The sequence below is a fragment of the Ochotona curzoniae genome, unplaced genomic scaffold, assembly GCF_017591425.1.
Source record: "Ochotona curzoniae isolate NIBS_2020 unplaced genomic scaffold, NIBS_Ocur_1.0 scaffold_3554, whole genome shotgun sequence".
Lineage (NCBI taxonomy): Eukaryota > Metazoa > Chordata > Mammalia > Lagomorpha > Ochotonidae > Ochotona > Ochotona curzoniae.
Window position 1 is genome coordinate 1,040,040 of NW_024467111.1, and position 22,737 is coordinate 1,062,776.

The 22,737-nt window shown below is 46.0% G+C and overlaps 1 protein-coding gene across 3 annotated transcripts in view; it reads left to right on the plus strand.

Annotated features, from left to right (window-relative positions):
• The window catches only part of RNF130 (ring finger protein 130), a 127,849-nt gene that overhangs the window by 87,972 nt on the left and 17,140 nt on the right, over positions 1-22,737 (plus strand). For 2 of the 3 annotated variants that reach the window (XM_040964475.1, XM_040964474.1), the window contains exons 4-7: positions 1,606-1,677; positions 5,206-5,288; positions 11,253-11,349; positions 13,206-13,410. In XM_040964475.1, coding sequence (XP_040820409.1) covers positions 1,606-1,677; positions 5,206-5,288; positions 11,253-11,349; positions 13,206-13,410 — 457 coding nt within the window. Of the gene's footprint in view, positions 1-1,605; positions 1,678-5,205; positions 5,289-11,252; positions 11,350-13,205; positions 13,411-16,748; positions 16,843-22,737 lie in introns of all 3 variants that reach the window. The other variant, XM_040964473.1, reaches the window with a different exon arrangement.

The following is a 22,737-nucleotide window of genomic DNA, read 5'->3' on the forward strand; positions in this document are numbered from 1 at the left end:
GCTCCATTTCCATCTGGCTCATGGCTGAGGTACTTGCGAGGGCAACAGAAGCTAGCTCCTGTGTTTGGGTCTCTGCACCTACGTTGGTGATCCGGAAGAAAACACTGGCTTCAACCTGGCTGAGCCCCAACTTTTGTGCCCATTTGAAGAATGAGCCAGCAGATGGAAGACCTCTCTCTCTCCCTCTCTCCTTCATGCTGCCTTTCAGATAAATTACATCATAAAGAAACAGGTGAACAGGTCAAAAGTGTAGGTGGAATATTGGTCATTGGAGCTCATTTGTAGCCCAAGTAGGTTCTTATTTGTGTATTTTTAAATTTCTTGTAAATCTTTTTTATGATTTTCTACCTATACTGTTGTATAGGTATACTTTTTAAAGGTTTATTTATTTTTATTGAGAGGCAGATTTACAGAGAGAAGTGGGACAGAGAGAGGAAGATCTTCCATCTGCTGACTCTCTAAATGTCTTCAGCGGCCAGAGTTAGACTAGTCCAAAGCCTGAGTCTGGGTCTGGAGCTTCTTCTGGGTTTTCTACTTGGCTGCAGGCCCCTAAGGATCCTGCATCTTGCATTGCTTTTCCAGCCACATAGTAAGGAGCTGTATCAGAAATGAAGCAGCCAGAAGTTGAACAGGTGCACCACAGGAGGGGGCTTAACCCGTTACACCATGGTAATGGCACCCTATATATTTTTTTTAAATCCTCATGTAGACTCCCTTGTTTTAGTCCCCGTCTCCCTCAACTTCAACATCTGCCTCTTGGCCTGTGCAGTTTAGGATCCTGCTGTATATGGAATGCCTGTGTGTCCTAAGGTGTCTGGGAACCTGTGAGAATCCTGAGGGCCCCAAACTCACAAGCATGCCTAGTGTACATGGTGAAATAGACCTTGTCCATGGGACACACACCTGCCTGTCTAACCAGAATTGGCTGTTCCTCTTCTGACTCCTGCCTACATAGTCTTCCAGCTGTTGGCTTTGGCATCCCTTTCTGTGGTGCTGCCGCTGCACCTGGGTGGGCTCTGTGGAACAGCCTCACAGGAGGGGGTTTTAGTGGCCTGTTATCTAACTCAGTTTTGCAAGGTTAGGGGTTCTCTGTCTTTTCACCTTAGGGTCATTGGTGCCTGACAATGTCTGTTAGAAACAGATGGATGCATCCAGCGTTGAGGTTTTTCTAAGAACAGAGCAATTATTCTAAAAGAGTCAGTAAACCTTCCCAAGATTGGAGACCATGGCAGGAGCAGAGCTTGTAGTACACTCTGCTCTCACACTGATGGGGCCGTAAGCAGGTCAGGTGGCATTCCTGGGGTAGAACATGGAAGCTACCCGGGTACCATGAGAAAACACTGACAGAGCAGTTGTACTCCATCTGCTTGTGCAACAGTAACTGTGACGCCATACTTCCCACCACATACACCTGTTAGTGTCCAGCCAGAATGCTGAATATGTGCTACAGCTTCCAGTTTTCCTGATGTTTTTATTTGCATTTCTAGAATTCTCTTACATGCAATAACAGAATCATAGGGGATTTACACATTTAAGCATATTTTTAAAAGAACATCCTTTGGAAAGCTCATGCTTAATGTCTGTTTTTATTTGTCTTTATCATAGCGTCGACTTGGAGATGCAGCCAAGAAAGCCATCAGTAAATTGACAACCAGAACAGTGAAGAAGGGCGATAAGGTATAGTAATTAAATAACCAGCACTGTGAACATGCCGAAGTCAGGTTGTTGTTGTTTACTGGGAGAGAACACTCCCATTTATCTCGTCTGCTAGAGTGTTGCTCTCCTCCAGGTGTGCTACCTAGAGTTCTCTTTTGTTAAAAGCTAATATGCATCTTTAAATAGTTCCAGTGGAACTATTTGTACATTAAATAGCCAGAAGTGTGTTTTCTCTCTGTGCTAACTGCAACTTCACCACATCCAGCCATCTCCATTCACCCAGATACTTGCTGTCAAGGCTTGGCTGGGAGAGAAGTCCAGTTTGTTCTGCCCTCTGTTCTGTTCTTCGCTGTGGTACTAAGTGTCCTCTGCAGGCCCCAATGGACAGCCAAATTCCCTGTGTGCATCTGGACATACTGTCTACTGCTTCTCCACATGGCTGGAGTTTTGATTCCATTAGTTTAGTTAGGGGGTCCCCAAAGAAACTGAAGTGACCCTCTACCTGACTCCTATGTGTGCTAGCCCATGCGGGGTCCAGCTCAGTCCATCACTCACATCAGCCTACACACATTCTGGTGGCTGCAGTTGCTGGGTCAGTTCTGTCTCCGGTCCCATCTGTTACATAAATCAATGGATGCTGTAACCCAGCCCAAATCTGCCTGTCACACACTCGGCCATCAGGTATACCAATGGAAACTACAGCCCAGTTGGAGTGACCACCAATAACCCCCAGTAGACCTGCCCCCAGTTCTTGTGTATAATGCTAGTGCAGCAGACTGGTTCAGTCTGTTCCACATTATAATTCAGCTTTTGTACACACCAGTGAGTGCTGCAGCTTAGCTCCGTCGACCCCACTATCCAGCCCACACTTATGCTGGTGGGTGGTACCACCTGTCCAGCCAGGTCCACCCACAACCCTGGTTCTCATGTTCACTAGTGAGAGCTGAAACTCATCAGAGGGGTACCTACACTTTCCCTATTAGGCCCACTCCCAGGTCCAAATCTTGTACTTTCCAGTTGGTTCTGCAGTCTAGCCCCGCCCTCCCGGCACTTGCCAACTGATGCTATGGTTAAGCTCAACCAGCCTGCACTTCCTCTGGCTCATGCATGTACCAGTGGATGTGGTTGCTTAGGCCAGCCTGGCTGTCCACCTAAACCAGCTCACATTTAGGCCAGTGTATGTTGTAGCCCTGCTAGCCTGGTCTGCCCCTAGACCCAGTTCTCACACTCACCAGAGGAAACAGTGGCCAGTCAAAGAGTCCTTGGTTCACCTCCACCCAGGTCTGATGCATGCTGGTGAGTGCTGCAGCCCACTATGGAATGTCCTACCTCACCTTGGCATTTGCCAGTTAGTGTTATAGCCTGGCGTGGCCCAGCCTGCCCCCAGTTCCTGTTCATGTTGGTGATGCTTGAGCCTAGTCCAGCCTAGCCAGGCCCTGGTCCTGACCCTAATGTGAACTGGCTGGCATTGTGGTCCAGCTCAGCTTGTCCTGTACCCCCCACCTCCAGACCTGATCCACATGTGTGCTGGTGGGTACTATAACCTGGCCCAGTCAGGACTGCTCCCAGTCCTAATTCTTGCACTCACCTGCAGGGACTGCATCCAGACAAAGGAGTTCCCCAAGCTCCTCTATCAGGTCTCCTCCTAGTAGCAGATCTCATGCACACTAGTGGGTGTTTGGCCAGCCCAACTTGTTCTGCTTCCTGTCCTGGCAAGAACAACAGCCTTGCCCAACTGGTCTGTTGCCGTTACGGCTTTTACTATTGGGTGCTAGCTACAACCCAGCCCATGCCTGGTCTACTCCTGGACTCAGCTCTCACATGGTTTAGCGAGATCTAGTCCAGCCTGGAGTCTAACCCAGTCTGGCACATCCCAGACCCAGTTCACACCCATGCCAAGGGTACTGTAGCCATACCCAGCCCAAATTGTCACCCCCATTCCAGCTCTCACAGTCTCCTGTCTTGGCCTTTGCCATTGGATGGTGCAGCCTGGCCTGTCCCGTCCCACTCCCAGTCCCAATTCTCACTGGTGAATACTGCAGCCTAGCCCGGCTCAGCCTGCCCCCATCCCTGGCTTTCATGCGAACTGGTAGGTTGATAGCTTAGCCCAGCATGGCTTGCACTCCATCCTGGCTCATGCCAGTGTGCTAAGGTTGAGTCCAGCCCTGCCCAGTCCTCCCCCACGCCCCAAAACCAAAACACACACTTGCTGACAAGTGGAGTTGCCATTCCCAGCCTGATGAACACCCATGCCAAAATTACATGCTCACCAATGGGAGCTAGGCCCATCAGGGGAGTTTCCCTAGGTCTCCTACCAGCTCACTTCTAGACCCAGATCTCGCATGTACCAGTAGGTGCTATGCCCTTACCTGGCCTAGTCTGCCCCCTCTGTCTCAACCTTTGTGTGGGCTAGTGCATGTTCTGGCCCAGCCTGCCCCACGTCCTATTCTTGGATGCGTCTATGGGTGCTACAGCCTGGACTAGCCTTTTCCCAACCCCAGTAACCACAAGTGTCAGCTGTGTGGTGGTGTTCCATGGCCATGCCTAGCTCAGCCTGTTACTACCCCCAGCCCTTGAGCAAACCAGCAGATATTGCAGTTCTACAGAGGTGAGCCCACATATCCCCCACAGAATCTGCCTCTATACCTAGTTCTCTTGAATGCCAGTTAGTGCCATGGCCCAGCCTAATGTTACCAATCCTCTGTTCTGACATTCACTGGCAGGTACTGCGATCTAGCCCTGCCAGGTAGACGCCTCCCCCAGTCCTAGCATTAGTGTGCATCGGTGGGTAGTAGTTGGTAGTGACCAATGCTGACTAGCCGCTCAGATTTCCCACGTGGACAGGTGCATCAGTCTGACCCAGAAAGTTCCTCCAGCTTCCCTCCCCCAAGTCACTCTGTTTCAGCCCCCTCGCTTACCTGCAAGTACAGGGGCCTTGTTCACAGAAATCTCCCAGAAGTCATTCCTTACTTGCAACATACTCCCTTGGTGGTTCTCCCTCCCACGTATCTCCAAACCCTCTTCCCTGAGCAATCCCCAGTCCCTGCACCTGGGAGCACATGGGTTTCCCAGTCTAGTCTTTCCAAGCCCAGTCTTCTGGTGCTGTGGCATACTGGCCTGGAGTTCTGCCCTCCCACTAGGAACCCAAGTTCCTGGCTTGCATGCTGGGACTCTACCCCTCCAACCACTCAAAATTCAAGCATATTCAGTTTCCCACTCTTGGTCCACCAGCACACCACACAAACTAGGGCTCCCCCAACCTTGCCACCCCCAGCCAGGGATCAAGCATGTATAGAAATCCCCAGGTTCATTGTGTTATTAGCAGCAGGCCACAGCCAGGTATCAAACCTAGGTACTCTGTATGGGGCCCTGGAGGGCCCCATACGTTCCCACTGGTGTCCTTAGGAGCTTACCCATGCCTTGGTGGAAGCCAGATGCCCACACCCAGCATGTTCTTCTTTGTAACTTTGACTTCATGACTGTGTGTTTACTATAGCCACCCCAGGAGGTTTTGAGAATTGACTTTTGTTTTTGGGCTTTTCCTTTCAGGAGACGGACCCAGACTTTGACCACTGTGCAGTCTGCATAGAGAGTTACAAGCAAAATGATGTTGTCCGGATTCTTCCCTGCAAGTATGTCAGCTTTCTCTTTCAGAAAGCTTGCTGCTGGTGTGTTTTGTCATCTCCCAGTCAGCCAGCATCAACCTACCCATTCCATGGCTGCTCTGGCAGACATTTCCATCATGGTGGGCCTTTCTCAGGAACCAGTTGTGTAGTCTTGTCTTGTTAGGAAAGATGTACATGCACAACCTCCAAATGCGTCATTCGCTTTGGGCTCTGGTTTTCAAAAGCAGCCACTTTGTTGCTCACTAGGCTGTCTGTGAGACCTCCACAGTGTTCAGTGCTGAGTGTGAGCTGCACAAGCTGGGGAGGACTGACAGTTGCTTTGTGCCAGTTCTGATCCAGATCCTCTGTCCCATGCCAGTTACATTGACTATCTTTTGGTGCTTCAAGTAATCTTAATTGTACAGTGAAAGCTACTGATTACAGAGTTGCACAGTTTAGAAGTGGCAGAGCCAGTGCCTTTACCATCAGCACTGCCTAGATAGGACCACACACCTCACTTCAAAATATAGTACTCACTGGTACTCTGGTGCCTCAGAAGTTCAAACTCTTCATGAGCTTATTGGTTTCTACCACACAGTCCTATCCCAGTAGGCCAAGTGAAACATGAACATACAGAGTACCTAGGTTTGATACCTGGCTGTGGCCTGCTGCTAATAACAGACTCAAGAAATTGGGTTCCTGCCACCCATTTGGGAAACTGAAGTTGAGTTTTCTTGTTCCTGACTTCAGCCCAGCCCAGCAAGAGGTGATTGGTCTTAATTATTCAGAGTAATCTGTTTTGAGCCTAGGAGGAGCCGTGTTGTTTTTTATTTGTTTTAATCATAGGACTCTACTGAAATAGAAGTTCAAAATTCTTGAAGGCAGGTCATACTAGTTGACATGTAAAGCAAGATCTATCAAACTAGATATACGCTACCGTATGGAAAATCGTATAATGGCGGATTTTGTTCGTGTGTAATTGCTTATAGCCCAAAATGTGAGGCCAAGATACACACACACACAAACACACATACACACACACACGTCCGTCAGGGAAGGGATTTTTTGGTGCCTACCTGACACCTGCCTGCTCTGACATGGGAATGGACAGGAAGAAGCCAAGATTTTCCAACCTCCTTGTCTGCTATTTTTAGCCCAGGATGCCCCAGGACTACCTGATGCCTTAGAACAGCAACACCAGACGTTTGTGCTTGGTGCTGAAATAATGTGTCCTCCTCACGGAGCCTTGGCCTCTAATGGGTTATTCTGGGTTGCTCTGGGAACCCTTTCTGCTGTTCATCCCTTAAGTGTTGCTTTCTCCAAATTTCATTCTAAATTCTTAATTGCATCTAGTGTTTTCCAAACCTGGCTGTGCATCAGAATCAGGAGCTTTTGAAGCATCCGAAGGGGTTTGGGCCACCACCTCCATCAAGGTCCTGGATGACTTAACTATTTTTTTAGCTAAAGCCAAACAGTGTTCTCGACCCTTGTTGAGTTAGTTTTTGAACATATAGAATTTTTTAATTAGTTTGAGAGAGAGAGAGAGCTCACACCCACTGGTTCGCTCAGTGGTGAGTGGGGCTGAGCCAGGCTGAAACTGGAGCCAGGAACATAGTACGGGTTTCCCACTTGGGTAGCAGCAGTTCAATTGCTTGAGTCATCATCACTGCCTCCCAGGGTCTGAATCAAGAGGAAGCTGGAATTTGGAGCCAAAGTCGGAACTTAAACCCAGGCACCTCAGTGTGTGATATGGGTGTCCCAACAAGCATCTTATCCTCTGCTGCATTCCTGCCTCTGATCAGCAGCAGACATGTGGGCATTTTTAAGGAATTATCTTGCCTCCCTGATCATAGCACTGTTCACTCAGCCATTTCCGGTGCTGGGTCCTTTTTGACTATTCGTGCCTACTTCCCTACCTGTGTGTCCGTGTTCTCCATGTGGCCTTTGGAGCCTGCAGGTATTTATTATTCTTCTTAAGTCTCATGTCTCAACCATGCACAGCTTCTCTAAACCATCTTGCACAACCTGCCCCAAAAATGTCTGCTCTCAATATGGTCCTCGGGGGTATTAAGAATTAGCTTTCCATACTGAGCAATGTTTTGTGATAACTTTTGATGCAGAGTAAGGTTTCTAAGCCTTGGCACTAGTAACATTTGGAATCAGCTCATTGTTGGAGGTGGTGGGGGCTGCCTTTTGTGCACTGCGGGGTATTTAGCAGCATCTTTAGTCTCTGCATTGTGCCCACCAACACCCACATGACATGGATGTGCCACTAAAAATTCTCCAGATCTGCTCCAAGCCTGAGCTTTCTAGCAGGTGCTTCTCTGTGCCCGTTTGCTTAAGATTCCCTTCTCTTTGTTTTCTGTGTGGCCTAGTGGTTGGCGGCCTTGGCATCCATCACCAAGCAGCTCTGTCAGCTTGCTGTCTTCCTGTATATGAGCTGTCTGCACAGATTGCCATGTATGGGCTCTTTCCCTGGTTGGCTCTGCCTGTTGTCTGTCACAGCAGCACCTTCAGTGTTTCTTCTTAAACACCCCTACTCCGTAATCCTTACTCTCTGCACATCACTTCCCCACCAGCCTCTGGAGAAAGTAAGAAGTGAAACACCTTCCACATTTTTTATCTTCAGGAAGGCTTCCAGGTGTGCTCCTCTAGTCTGATGCTTCCCTGTGTGCCTGGACCTTGACCTGCATCTCCCTCTTTACTGGTCTGCTGCTTCCCATTGCAACTGTCTACTCATTAACATTCAGTCAGCCAGCGCTTGTGCCTGGTCTTCAGAGTCAGAGCCTGTCTGTCTGCTCGTTGTCTCCATCGTCAGCGCCTGTGTGTAGATGCCAGGCCTCCCTGCTCGTTGCCTCCATCAGTGCCTGTATGTGGATGCCAGGCCTCTCAGGGTGCTGGCTCTGTGTTACATGACCTTTTCTTTCTGTCCACTGGCACATCCGTTTATTTTGGACAGATGGCAGGTGGCATTGCTCCAGGACCTCCTTCTCGTGTCATCATCCTTGGATGCCATCCTTGTTGATCATCCTTGGAAGCCAGTCAGCCTGTCTCAGAAACTGAAAAACTGTTACCTTATTTAAACCTCTCTTACTTAAAGGTTAGCCACAGAATTTTAGTAGTTAAAAATACTTACGTAGCAGTAGAATGCTGCAGCCTGGGTAGACATGTGTGGGAGTTGCCACACTGGGAGCAGACTGGGTCAGTCTGCTGATGCAGCCCCTCCCAGTGTAGGGCCCAGCCTGTGTGAGCAAGGATTGCTGCCAGGCCCCACTGGGGGAAGAGTTCTGGTTCCTGACCTTTAATAATCCTGACTCATTTTGTATTTCCCAGGTCCTCACACAGCACTAAGAGATTGCAGAGCTGTGAAAACACCTCACCTTCCATGTACAGCCCTCAGCCCAGCCCTGGGTGCTTTTCTGTCCTCCAGTGAAGGCGTGTGTGGATGTGGGAAGGGGAGGGCTCTTAGGGTTACTGACTTTGTCCCTCTCATGTTCTCTATTTCACATTCTGTATCCCCAAGTATTTTCTTATAGGAATAAAGGACTTTTTGGTGAAAGCTCGGAGGAGCTTGTCCTTTCCCTGGTCGCCATTCTCAGCCTCAGCTTTGTACTGCTTTCACCTGTGTTCTTAACTGTGCAAGTTGTCCCTGACAACAATGCAAAGGGGCTTCTCTTCAAGCCCCTGTTACCCCTGAAGCCCCTTCAGAAGCCTGTGCAGCTGTCTGCAACATGCCTTCTGGTCAGTGGGAGGCCCCGGCTGCACACAGGGATCCAGGTTCTGCTGCGAGAGCTTTTGACCACTGCTGGGTGTCCTGGGATGTGTCCATGTTGGCTTTACTGACCCAATGCTTGCTCGTGTCAGGTGGCTCTCGGCACTTCTTTGAGCATTCCACAGGTTTTCATTTACTGCTGTGAAAGCCTCAGGAGGTGGATGGAGTGCTCCTCACTCCCCAGTCTTTGAGGTGAGACAGTGGGAGTTAGAAAGATGGTTTGTGAGTGCCCAGCAGGCTTGCCACTGCACTGTTCACTGTTCCTAGAGGAAGAGAAAGGCCACAGTGAGTGGGCTGAAGCAGAGGAGTAAAGGGCCAGAAACAAGGGTGGGGAGAATGGGCGAGGGAGCCAAGAGGACAGTTGACCCCAGAGATGTGCAGAAAGGAGGGAGGCCTGTGCCAGAGGGAAGGGAAAGAGAATGGGCAGGCAGCTTTGCTTCTTGGAGTGCAGGTCATGCTGTGAAAACTGGAGACTAAGGCCTGGCGTGATAGCATAGTGGCTAAAGTCCTCGTCTTGCATACACCAGGATCCCATGTGGATATTGGTTCATGTCCCAGCTGCTCCACTTCTACTTGGGCAGTCAGACAGCCCAAAGCCTTGGGACCCTGAACCCACTCAGAAAACCTGGAGGAGGATCCTGGCTCCTGGATTCAGATCAGCTCACAGCAGCTACTTGGGGAGTGGACCAGCAAATGGAGGGTCTTTCTTTCTGTATGTCATTATCGCTGTGTGTCTGCCTTTCCAATAATTATTTTAAAAATTGGAGTTGATGAAGCCTGGGAGCACACAGGTTGCTGGGTCAGAGCAGGACTCTGGGCCTTCACGGAAGCCGCTGTGCGGGCCCGCTTAAGCTTGAACAGCTCCTGAGCTTCCCAAAGTCTTTTCTCCCTTTTATTCCTCTTTGCTAAACATGCATAACTGGTCCTGTGCTGCAGCTGGTGGTGCAGTGTGCTGAGCTGCTGCCTGCAATTCCAGCACCCCTTGTCACAATGCTGATTGGTATTCTGACTACTCCTTTTCCTATCCAGCTTCCTGTTAATGCACATGGGAAGATATTGGAGGATGACCCAAGTACTTGGATTCCTGCCACCTGTATGGAGACTAGGAGAAAGTTCCTGGCTTTTGGTTTTGCTCTGACCCAATCCCAGCCTTTATGGGCATATAAGGAGGGAACCAGTGGATGAAAGGTTGCTTTCTGTCTCTGCCCCTCCTCCTCTCCTTGTCACTTGTGCTTTTCAAATACATAGCTAAATAACTTCTAAAAATTACGCAAAGTTTTTCATAACTGAATTATTTTTTGTCATGAGGGTGTGACTTTCCTATTCTAAGCAAGAAAAAAAGCACCCATCCTCTCCTTCAACATTTTCAGTTGGAATTTGCAGGCTAAGTATTAGATTCTTAGGCACTATTCATCCTTAGAATAATTTTAGCTCACCTGCAAGTTTTACAAAGTCTTGAATACAGATTGCACATGAAGTTCTTTTTCTAAAAAAAAAAAATTGTTTATTCAAGAGACAAAACAGAAGAGAAGTAGGGGAGACAGATCTTCCATTCATTGAGTCATTACTCAAAAAGCAAAGTAAGGGCCAGAAACTGCTTCCCAAGTCTCCCCCATGGGTAACAGGCCCAAGCTCCAGAGCCATTATTTCCTGCTTTTCCAAATACATTAGCAGGTAGCTGGACAGAAGTACATCAGCCAGAACTCCAATGTGAGATGCTGGTGATGTAAGCTGTGGTTTAACTTACTACGCCATCAAGCCAGCCCTGTTTTTTTTTTAGGAAAAAAAAAAACAATGTTTGAAATGACAGATAGGGTTTCATGAAGCTAATAATTATACAGAGAACTTTTTTGGCTTATCCCTCACTTAAATATCTTTCTGAAATTCCATTTTTTTTTATCTATTACAGAAAATATAGCTGATCTGTAATTGATATTACCTTTATTTCCAATGAATCTTCTTAGTTTCCTCAAGTGGTTTTGAAATTGGTGGAAGAAAATCTCCCAATGGTCAAATCCTGTTTGTCATTACTCGTTATATAGTGCTATTGCGTGAGATTGAGCTCAGATTTCCTGCAAATATGTAAATACCTAATGTTTGTCTCATGGTGTTAGCAAATGTATCCTAGAAGAGAGAAAACAGATAAAAATTTCATTTCTTTCCATTTTGGTCTTAAGTTCAGGATGTAACTTGTGACGTGGTTCTCCCTTATTTTACAGGCATGTTTTCCACAAATCCTGTGTGGATCCCTGGCTGAGTGAGCATTGCACCTGTCCTATGTGCAAACTGAACATTCTCAAGGCCCTGGGAATTGTGGTATGTTTCCTGTTTGTCATCACTCTTGTGTCCTTTTACATAGTTGGCAGAAGAGGCATGAGTGTGTGTCATGAAAAAATGGGCTTTATTTGAGAATTAGCCATGTTAGTCTCACAGTTGCTCTCTCCCAGACTACTCAGGGAACTCCAAGGAGGAGAAATAAGGTAACAATACTGTCCCCTCTTACAAGTGTGCTTCTGTTGAGTTGTTGATGTGTGGTGAACAACTGACATGGCGGGGAAGACCTGATTTTCCTTCCTTCCACATCTCTTTAAAATGGTTGAGAAAAAACCGGCAATAGCATGGGCTTTTGACTCTGTTCCAGTAGTGATATTTTCAGTGTCTGGCCAGTTGTGAAAGGATGGCGTCACTCCTGTTCCCTCCTCTTCGTTTGCCTTTGCTTTCTTGAGTGTTGGCAGGTTGCAAACCGTGTAGGTAGGTGTTGCCCAAAGCCCAGGAGAGCCTTTTACAGCCTGACGGGGACAGAGGCCAGGTTGCTGCATAGAGATAAGCTCTGGCAGGTGTGATTAGTAGTGACTTCCCAAGGACCTTAGAGTGTTTTCTTGTTTAAAGGAATATTTATCCAGGCTATGCTTTTTGGGGGACAAAGATTTCTAGCCTTAATAAAACAATAAAAGGATAAGCTCCTTATGGAACAAAAAGTTGAGTTTGTTCTCACACATGAGCTCCTCATTTCTCCTTGATAGAGATGTAAGTAGTCCTGTTTTAAATATGTTCCCCAGTTGCACTTGAGTACAGTCCTGTTAGGCAGTACTGTCCCATCTGTCTGTCCACAGAGATCCTTCCAGTGATGTAGTAGTTCAACCCAGGGCCTCTCTGATCCTGGAATGGACACTTTTTCCTGGTAGGAGCTTTTCTGTGCATTGTAGAATCTGCTACTAGGTCCCAGAAGCCACATGTCCCCGACACAGCAGTCATGTCTGCTGGCCTTCCCATGTGTCCCCTAGGGGGCAGCATCACTGCTACTTAAGGATCTGTCGCGAGGCCTGGCACACAGCAGATGTTTGGGAAGTAGTGACTCACCCTTACAGACTGTCAGCAGTTCCTTACATATAATAAACATAATAGACCTTTTTTAACAGGGACTCATTAAAAAAGCATCAGCGATCGTACTGTTATATATACTTGTAATAGCACTTTGGAATGATCTAAAGCAATTCTTTGGCCCAAGAAGTTGTCAGTTCTATTAGTTGACTGTCACTTCTATCAGTTTCTCTCACCAACTTTCCCAGTCCTGCTTCTTACATGCTGTCTGCTGCAAGCAAATGTAGAACGTAAGGTTGCTGGGAAATGGCATATCCACACTGTGAAATCTGGAGTTTATCATTGGAAGACTCGGGTTGCAGGCAGCTCTTAACTGGCCTTCAATATTCAGTACTTAGGCTCTGAAGCTATTTTCCTAGGGTTTGCGAATATTAATCTCGGAACTGGTCTTGGCTGTATAGAGTAAATGCAGAAAATGTTTTAGCAGCTGACTACCAGATGGTACAATCAGAGAGATATGTTATGTTCGCCATTATCCTTCAACACTGACACTTAAGTATTGACCAGAGTAATAGAGCTGATTTTTAAACTGGATGTCTGTCATCCTTACCCTCACAACTTTCACTCTTTCTGCATTTGTCAGCTCTGCTGTGGGTTGTGATTTTCCTTTGTGCCATTTCTGGAAGAACATTGTGTGTTCCTGTTGAAGAAAAGCTTTTGGGTGACAGTGGAAAAAGTGGACAGCTATGCAGAGAAATGGGGGAACCATTTTGCAAGGGAGCAGCAGATGTGTAGAGTTTTACATGCAAATTTGTTGTTCTTACAGTTATTAATCTGGAAATGTCTTGCAGCCAAATTTGCCATGTACTGATAATGTAGCGTTTGATATGGAAAGGCTGACCAGAACCCAAGCAGTCAACCGCAGATCAGCCCTGGGCGACCTTGCCAGCGACAACTCCCTGGGCCTTGAGCCACTTCGGACTTCAGGAATATCACCTCTTCCTCAGGATGGAGAACTCACTCCTAGAACAGGGGTGATCAGCATTGCAGTAACAAGTAAGTGGTGACCCCCTTGCCAAAGTGCAGGGCAGCCATTTGGCCTGTAATCCAGAAAGTAATGTGTGTTGTTCAGACCCTCGGAATGATGGAGCTTTCTGTATTATAAGGAGCTGTGTGTGCATTTGTGTGTTTGACAGGAATGGCTATGACATGTAGTCATCCAGAAGTCTGTCTTAGTAGTTGTCTGATGAACCTTGCATTGCAAAGAGACATTGAACAGGAGACACGGCAGTGTGACATTATGTGTCAACAGCATGCCGTCACTGGTGTGTGCCTAACCGAGCACTGGACTGTCACATCTCCCAGGCTGCAGGCAACTGAGTGACAGAATGGTGTAGAATTGGAACCTAACCATGCACAGCTTCAGGAAGAGTTGAGACTGCCTGTGTTGCTTGCTCTATTTTACACTTTATTTGGTCTTTTGGCACTGAATTTTGTTATATTTATACATGAAATGGGAGAAAAGCCAAAAGGTAATCTGTCTAAACAGTACTCTGGGCTAGTTGTGAACATCATGATTGTTGAGCTGTTGACAAGCAGAGAAGAAATGCATCCAGTGATTCGTGGCAGTGCCTAAGGTATGGTGTGAGTGGATCAGCAGTGTGTGTGTGGGCATGGACACATGCACCCTAACAGGCCAGCTTCTCTCTTTGGTTCCATCCTTTACACGATATTTCCATCTAACAACCTTCACCATCTTCCTTGTCGCCACTCTGGTGCCGCCTCTTCCAATGTGTGCCGTTGCTTGCCTCAAGCTTCACGCCCTGCAGCTGATGGGATTCCGCTTCACAGCCAGGCAGGGAAGAGGTCAGTCATGTGGGCGAGGCTGCCACAAAGCATTGCTCCCTTCACACAGGCAAGCTTGTGGGTCTGCCCATCTGAAGGACATGCTTTGGCTTTTGTTTTTGTTTGTTTGTTTGTTTGTTTGTTTTTACAGAGACTGTTCCTACAATCAGGTTTCCCACTGTTTTATTCTGTCATTCATGTAAACACAAAAAGCCTCCTTCATTTAGTTATGAAATAAGTAAAACTATTTTGTGGTATGGTTTGGCTCATTTCTTACCACTTCACAGTGATGTGTTTTCATAGCATTCCATGGTTTTCCTCCTTTGGCATTTAGTTTCCAGCTCTGATCTAGATCCATAGTAATAAAGGAGAGGAAGGCTGTTTGTGAGTTTCTGTAGGTTCCTCACTGATTAGATATGTATTGAGCACCTGTTACACTAAGTATAGACCTTAGTCTGTTTTATGTAGAAATGTCCTGCCAACATCTAAATTAATCACATTTGGCAGAATCTACACATCATGTTAGTAAATGAAATCCATGTGGCTAAAATTGAACAAAGCTACCTGAACTTTCCCCCTCCAAAGCCCTGTAGCTCCATAGCCACTATAATCCATTCACCTAGCACCTGCAGTGTGCAAGGCACTGTGCTAACTAACACTGGGAAGGACACAGGTGCCCAAGGGTCAGCTGCAGTAGGTTGCTGCTAAAATACTTGGGTGCCTGGTAGGGTACTTGCTAGCCTTTAGTTAGAACTGAATTGACACTCATACAGACGTACACTCAGGATGTGAGAACATAAACATATCTGAAATTCTGAAACTTCGTCTACTTATACAGTAAAGCTGCTGAGGAGAAGATAAAACTGTTCAGCTCCTCACACTCCTTGAGGTTGATGACTACTTATCTTAATTTTTTAGAATGCCAATATCCATTTTTTTTCTAACTTAAAATATGTACAGGTTAAAGGGATGGTTTTCATGTGGACTCTTGAATGTACGTTTAGACCTAAATAAAAAGCTTCAATCTGGCAATGAGGAGAATCATGATCTTAAGAAGCAATGGATGCTCTTATTTAAAAAGGACACGCTAACTATGCATTTTCATCACATTAATGGAGATGGGTGGATAAATATTTGCAGAACAAGCTCGGCATCCTGGTATCTGCAGAGAGCAAACCTGGACCTGTGAAGGCCAAGACTGACAGTGCAAGAGAGGGGTGATAAACCTTCTCCCACAAGATGCGTTGAAGGCCAAGACTGACAATCCAAGAGAAGGCAATAACCCTTCTTTAGCAAGATACGTGCACACTGAATTGTACATGCAGTTTTAGGTCTCATGGGGCTCAGATTAAGAAACTGCATCAGCCACAGCTCTGCATATAAATATTTGTCATCCTTGTGGTCTACTCTGTCATTGCATAAGTCAGGGGTTAAGGGAGTTTACAGTCAAGCCACTTTGTTGAACCAACCCAAGTAGAGATAACTCTGAGGAAGATTGTAGTTGAGACTTTCCAGGGAGTCAGATTGGTTTTCAAGTTGTTGAGGTTCTCAATAAATACTTGGAAATACTGGTCTTTTTTGAAAGGCTGAGATAGAGACTCATGGAAGAGGATGAAAATCTTCCTTTGTCTAGTTCACTCTCCAGATGCCCACAACAGCCAAGGATGAGCCTTTTCAATGCCAAGAGCTGGAACTGCAACTGGGTCTCTCACAGGAGAGGGAGGGACCTAACCTCCCAGGGTTCACAGCAGCAGGAAATTGGAATCATAGAGCCAGAACTGAAAGACCCGCTGTTACAAATACTGGAAACAGATACTGGTTTCAAAATTGCCTTAGCAGTGCAGGCTCTGAAAAGGGGAAATGTTAACAACAAAGTTTCTGAATGGAGAAACCCTTAGAGCTCTAGGTTTTCATCTCATTGGGCCAGTACCTTGTCTGTCCCCTACCCTTCCAACTCTCCCTGACAAAGCCACAACAACCAGTGCTGCTTCCAACACTGGGCAGGAAGCACTATGCCTCACTTCCTGAGACACCAGTCCATATCCTAAATGAGCCCATGCACGAGAGAAAAGAATGTAGACAGGACTGCTGTGAAGGCCCGCATGCAGACCACGTGAAGCACCCACAGACCTTGGAGAGCCACTCCTCCATAGTGCTGGGCCTTTACCATGCAGCAATGGCAACACGAAGAAGAAAAGATTAGTAAGTGTGATTAGTCTACTTTACTGTTATACAAATTAACAGTGAAAAGACCTGTGTCCACCTGCAGTTTTATATTTTTTTCCTACACACTCGTCACGTCTTAAGAACCTAAAGCAGAAGAAATGGCCGGGCCACGCTGTCCTCTCTCCCTCGCAGCTTTCACCAGCACTTCCACTAACCTTCTGCAGTTAGTAGCTCTGGTACACCTTCTCCTGCTTCACTTCCTTGAGCCAGTCTTGGCTTAGACTTTGGTTGACGTCTGCTTCGTTGCATTTGAGGGAAATGTTGCCATGGATTTGACTTAAGCCTTCTCCCCAGAGTGATTCCTCCCTCTCCTTTGTCAACAGAAGAATGGTTTATTATTGCCAGTTTTGGCCTCCTCAGTGCTCTCACTCTCTGCTACATGATCATCAGAGCCACAGCTAGCTTGAATGCTAATGAGTAAGTAACAAATTGTTTTTTGGATTGCATGTGCCAGATTATTCCAAGTAGATGCAGATTAATTTTCAAAAGGGGAGTTAGAATTGGCTTTCCACCAGCTCCATACATATCCCAGTGGGGCCATAGCTAGGAAAAATTTATTTTGTGAGCTACTTGCAGTGCATCATACAGATCCAGAGTTCACCAGTTCAACAAGAACAGTTCTCTTGAGAAAGGATCTAAAAATGTTCGTTGGTGTAAGCCTGCATTGAGTCAGCAGGGCACACGTGTCACTCCTAATAGGCAGAAGGTATCTTTCCTCCACAGGAAGGCCTGCCTTGGCTTGGGCTCATCCAGCTTCTCTGGAATTTTACATTTTTAGCTTTGGGGCAGACCCTCCCCCTGTAGCTAGTGACGTGGATGCTAACCTGTAGGAGGGAAATGATCATGAAGACCTGCTCTCTAGTATTAGAGAAAAATGAGCATGAACTGTATCTGCAGAGAAGAATTCCAGGAAGGCAGATGTCCACTCAGGAACACGGCTCAGCTCAGCTGCTGAGTGGCATGAGGTTACTCTGGCCAGAGCCTGGGACTGGGATGCAGGAGAAACTGGGCACTCCTCATTTTGACTGCTGTAGGTAAGCAGTTTTTCAGATGGTGGAAGTTGGGCATGATGACTTAGGTCTCTGCTAATCCAGTGATTTTCCAAGATGACTTTTTGCAGGGATAAGATACAGAAAAGGCCATTTGTTTTTGTCTTAAATTTGGGACTTTTACTGTAAGATGTTATCTGGTTTTCTTTTGACAGTACCCCTGAAAACTGACACGCAAGAAAGCAACCCTGGAGCTCTGCCCCAATTTGAGCTCAGTGGGTGCTAGTGGAATTCATGTGCTGTCCCCATTCAGTTATGTCCTGGTACTACCATAAATGATTAATAATTAACCAGGCAAGCTGATGCCACTGATTGAATTCCAGTAGGCAAGTCTAGCAACATGCTCTGTTGCCCTTTACTCAGACTTGTTGGCTGGACACTGACTTGAATTCCCTTGTGGCTTGCGTAAGCACTGGGCAATGTCCAGGAGTTGGCAGTCCTCAGCCTCTTCTGCTCACCTGGATCTGTACTTCCTGACTGTGAGGCTGGGCTGTTACATCTGTGCAAAGTTCATTAAGATCGTCGGTGAAACAGGGAGAACGGTGGGACAGTGTCTCAGGGTGGTTGTTGAATCAGTGTAGAAAGTGCTTAGCACAGTGCCTGGTACATAAGTGCTCAGTAAATGTTAGCCACTCCCATCCTGGCCTTTCATTAGGGTTCTGTGAATCAGACACCATCCAGTGTCTTTGATTATCTTTGGTCAGTGAATTTAATTTCTTCCATAAGGTAGATTACAGAACCATGGGAGCTCTGGGAGTGCCTGTGTTACACACCTCACCTGTAGCCACTGCTTTTGCTTACTCCTGAGATGGCCATTGGACAGGATAACAGGACAAGCCCACTCCTTAAAAAATTGCACAAATGAATGACAGATAATACTGCACAAAAGCAGTGGCTCCTGAGCACTTGTTGAGAATTATTAGGTGATTTAATGGTCATTTCATTGCCTTTCAGTGTCTGTTCGATGCTCAGTACACATACCACATATTGGACAGGGTACTCAGTGGGCATGTTGCCTATTAGAGATCAGCATGACGGGGTCATGTTTTTGTTCCATGCATAAATGCCTGCATGACTGGAAAGCAAGTCATGGATCCTGGATCCATGCTTCGGTTCAACCCTTCTTCCATTGGCCTTGTAGTGGTTGGTACTTCACCTGTTCATCTGAGTATTACTGCTGTAATCCAAACCACTCAGGACAACATTCATGATCCCATGTAGAGAAAAGTTGAGAGAGTGTGAGTGGGTGTGTTCAGGTATGCATGCGCTTGGTTGTGTGACAGAATGGTTCCTGCAATATTAGGGCTGATTATCTAAAGCTAGAGTTTGAGGTGATTTGTGTTTTTGTCTAGTGACATTTTTCTCAATAAGCATAAGTTACTGATTTTTAAAGGCTAATTTTACTGTAGGGAATGATACAAAAGTAGTTACTCTTAGTGTTTGTTTCTCAGAAATTTTGATGAGAAATTCCTGTATGATTTTATTCTAGAGAAATTTTTATTTAAGCAAATAAATTGAGTTACTCTTCCTTAATGGTTTCTGTGAAATCTTATTTCCCTTTTTGCCTTTGCCAAAAAACGTATCCAAAATGAGAACCGTTTTTTCATTTTACTTGGCTTGGTTTAATTTTTTGAGTAGTCTTGTCCATTTGTAAGATAGTCTCATTATATAAAGATAACACATTTTGACATTTTAATGCCAAAACTTTCCATCTCGTGTGTCCCTGCTAGATAAGGTTCCTCTTCTGATAGTATTACCAGGCTCAGGTCTTGGTCTTGGGAACTCAGCAAGCCCCTGGACCCAGTCCAGTCACTTGTAAAACCCCGTAACTCAGGTCCAGCAGCAGCTGCAGATGCTACAGCAGGCTTGCAGAGCCCAGGCACCCAAAGAGCAGCTGGCTGGGGTAAAAACACCCATTGGAGCTCACAGGCTCTGCCCATTGACCAAGGGCTTGACTCAGAAACCTGCATATTTGGAGTCACTGCCTTTCTTTTTATTCAAGTATTCTATTACTAATCAGGCCTTATTTTTTTTTAATACTGCAAATTGGTGAATTTTGAGACTTGGCAAATAGAAACAGAATGGTAGTCAAAGAACCTAATAAATGCAAGGTAAATACATATTTGTACAAGTATGCAAGTGTTGTGGGAGAGATTTTTCAGTGAGATGCTTAAACAACTATATCCTAGGAAGCCTTTTCTAGACTAGGACTCTGAGGCGTAGAAACGATGTCCTAAAATTGACAGAGGAATGGAGCTCAAGGTAGACAAACTTCAACCTCAGCAGGAGGAAATGAATCTGGTGAAGTTAATGTGGCTAAGTCGGAACCATTGCCATGGTGTAGTAGGATCTGCTCCACCTGCAGCACTGGCCTGCCATATGGCACTGATTTGAGTTCCAGCTTCTCTACTTCCAATCTAGCTCCCAGCTTATTGCCTGGGAAACAGTGGCAGATGACTTAAGTCCTTGGATCCTTGTATGCATTTGAGATACCAGGAAGAAATTCCTGGCTCCTGGCTTTGGATCAACGCAGCTCTAGCCATTGCAGTCATTTGGTGAATGAACCAGTGGATGAAAGACCTGTCTGTCTTGCCTTCTCTCTGTAACTCTGCCTATAAAATAAAATAGCATGAGTTGAATTAATATACCAGGTTACTAGAACACACATCCAATAATGTAAGCCAAGGTTGGGTTAGAAGGCCTGGCCACATCCAGCAAATCAGTGAACCTGGACTGTCCTCCACAGTACCTGTATAAGCTGTCCTCCTCTGATGTGGCAGTAGGAACTCTTAGATTAGATAAAAGGAATCAGGGTTTCTATTTTATTCTCTGATATTTCTGGGTTATTCTGCTCAGGAATTTTTATGGCTTTTGTTTTGTTTTGTTTAGATTTATTTGTTTCTCTTTTTTAAAAGAGATGTATTGGTTGGTTGGTTGGTTTGAGAAGAGTTACAGACAGTCACTTGTAAAACCCCATTAAGAAACCATTAAGAGGGAGAGAGCCTCTCATCTGCTAGTTCACTCTCCAAATGGCTGCTGTGGCCAGAGCTTGACTGGTTTGATGCCAGGAGCCAGGAGTTTCTTCCAGATTTTCCACATGGGTTGAGGGGCCCAAGCACTTGTGCCATCTTTTACTGTTTTCCCAAGCACATTAGCAGAGAACTGAATTGAAAGTGAAGCAGCCAGGACTTGAACCGGTGCCCACATTTAATGCCAGTATCACAGTCAGCAGCTTTACCTGATATCCCACAGCATTAATCCCTGCTTATTCAAAGGCGGAGTTAGAGAGAGGAGGAAATTTAGAGAAAAACAGATCTTCCATCTGCATGTTCATTCTTGAAATGGCTTTGAGGCTGAGACTGGACCAAGCTTAGAAAAGAGGGAAATAGGTTGATAGAAGTGGCATTTCAGGTGTGTAAAAAATGCCTGGAAATGAGAGTGGCTACTGTGGTGACTGCCCTGTGCTGGGTTTTTACCCTGTTGCCTTCTTGTTCAGTTCTCATGATAGCCTCATGGTTATTAAACAGAGCTTACCAAGGGGGACACTTGCTTATCCCTAGATCTGCAGCCCAGTGCCACCTTAATGAAGGAACTCTACACTGCTCAGAGCGGTCTACTACAGCAGGGAATTCTTTGAAAGCTACTGAGCCTGCCTGGAGCTGCTGAGAAGCAGATTTCACATCAGATGGAGGCTGCAAGATTTCTTTCTAGTGCTAAGAGTCTCTGGAATCATCCTTCTGGGAAGGATCACATGGCAGAGTTAGGGTTGCTTTCCAGTACTTCAGCACAAAAAAGAAAAAGCGTTTTCAAGATTTTTATTATCATCTCCAACTGTAAGATATATGAGGGTACTTCTGAAAGTTTTTGGGAAAATAGGATTCAGAAATCGGTTTACGGAGCAGGCATTTAGCCAGGCAGTGAAGATGCCCCATCCCACACTGCAATACCTGGATTCAGTTCCCAACTCTGGCTCCAGATAATGTGGAGACCTGAGGAGGCAGTGGTTTGGATCTGGTCACCTGTGTGCCACCTAATATAAGCTCCTGGTTTCCACCTTCAGCCCTAGCTATTGTGGGCATTTGGGGAATGAACCAGGGAACAGAATCTCTTACCTGTCTCCCTCTTTCCTTTCTTTCTCTGTCAGAGAGATGGACTTCAAGCGATGCCATAGGAAGATGACCCTGGAGTTCGACTGCCACGCTTTCCTTTACTGTTTGACTACTCCAGTTGACCATTTGAGGGCTCCAAATAGTGTAGTTGAAAAGACAAATTTTACTTTTCTAAAAAGTTGATTTAAAAAATAAAAGGCTGCTAAAGATAAAAGGGAACTCTGGTTAGACTTTGCTGTGTCTGGAAGTTGTTTATTTTGACAAAGAAATGCTATGGCAGCATTCATTTGTGGTTTGTATGTATTGTTCTGTTAGTCACTCAGTATTTAAAAGGCAGAAAGGAAAACAGAAGGAGATTCTCCAGGTACTGCTTTGCTTCCCAAGTGCCACAATGGTCAGAGCTGCACCAGGCTGAAGCAGGGAACCTGGGACTCCAGTGCAGGTGGCAAGGACCAAAGTGCTTGAACCAGGAGCAGACCCAGGACTAAAATTCATGTACTCTGACGTAAGATGGAGGCATCCCAGTGCCTTGACTGCTATATCATGTCTGCCCCCACATTGGTTTATACTTGCCTTGAAAGAATAGAAAAATTTAAAAAAAATAAATCTTGATTCATTCCTAAAAATTCCTTGCATCTAATATCCAGATATTATATCTAAAATATGAACTACGGTAGCATGGACCGTCAGCATAAAATTCTGCACCATGGCTTTTCAAATGCTGTCATTATTGAGATGCATTTTCTCAGTGCTTTGCAGGTGTCAGGCTCACTGTGACCTAGGGCCAAAGGAAAGGGCCAGCCTTGCCCTGCAGGCATTCTGTGTTGCACAAGCAGAGCAGGCAGGGGATACCACATACTTCTGTTACACCCACAGGAGTTGAAAGGAAGTGACTGAAGAACCAGGCTGGGCATAATTAGAGTACAAATTGAGGGAAAATCAGGGCAGGTTTCAGGGAGTTTTATGGTTTGATGTGTCTGTTGTAGGTAGCAGTGGTGCCAGCTCTAGGCAGACTACAGAATTTGAACTTGATTTTTGCAGTTCTCAGCAATTGAAGAGTTTTCAGTGGAAAAGATCATGCCTGCCTGCAGAGAGATGGCTTTGAAGTGTCAGGGAGTAGAGGCAGAAAAGAAGGTCAGGTAAAAATGTGAAAT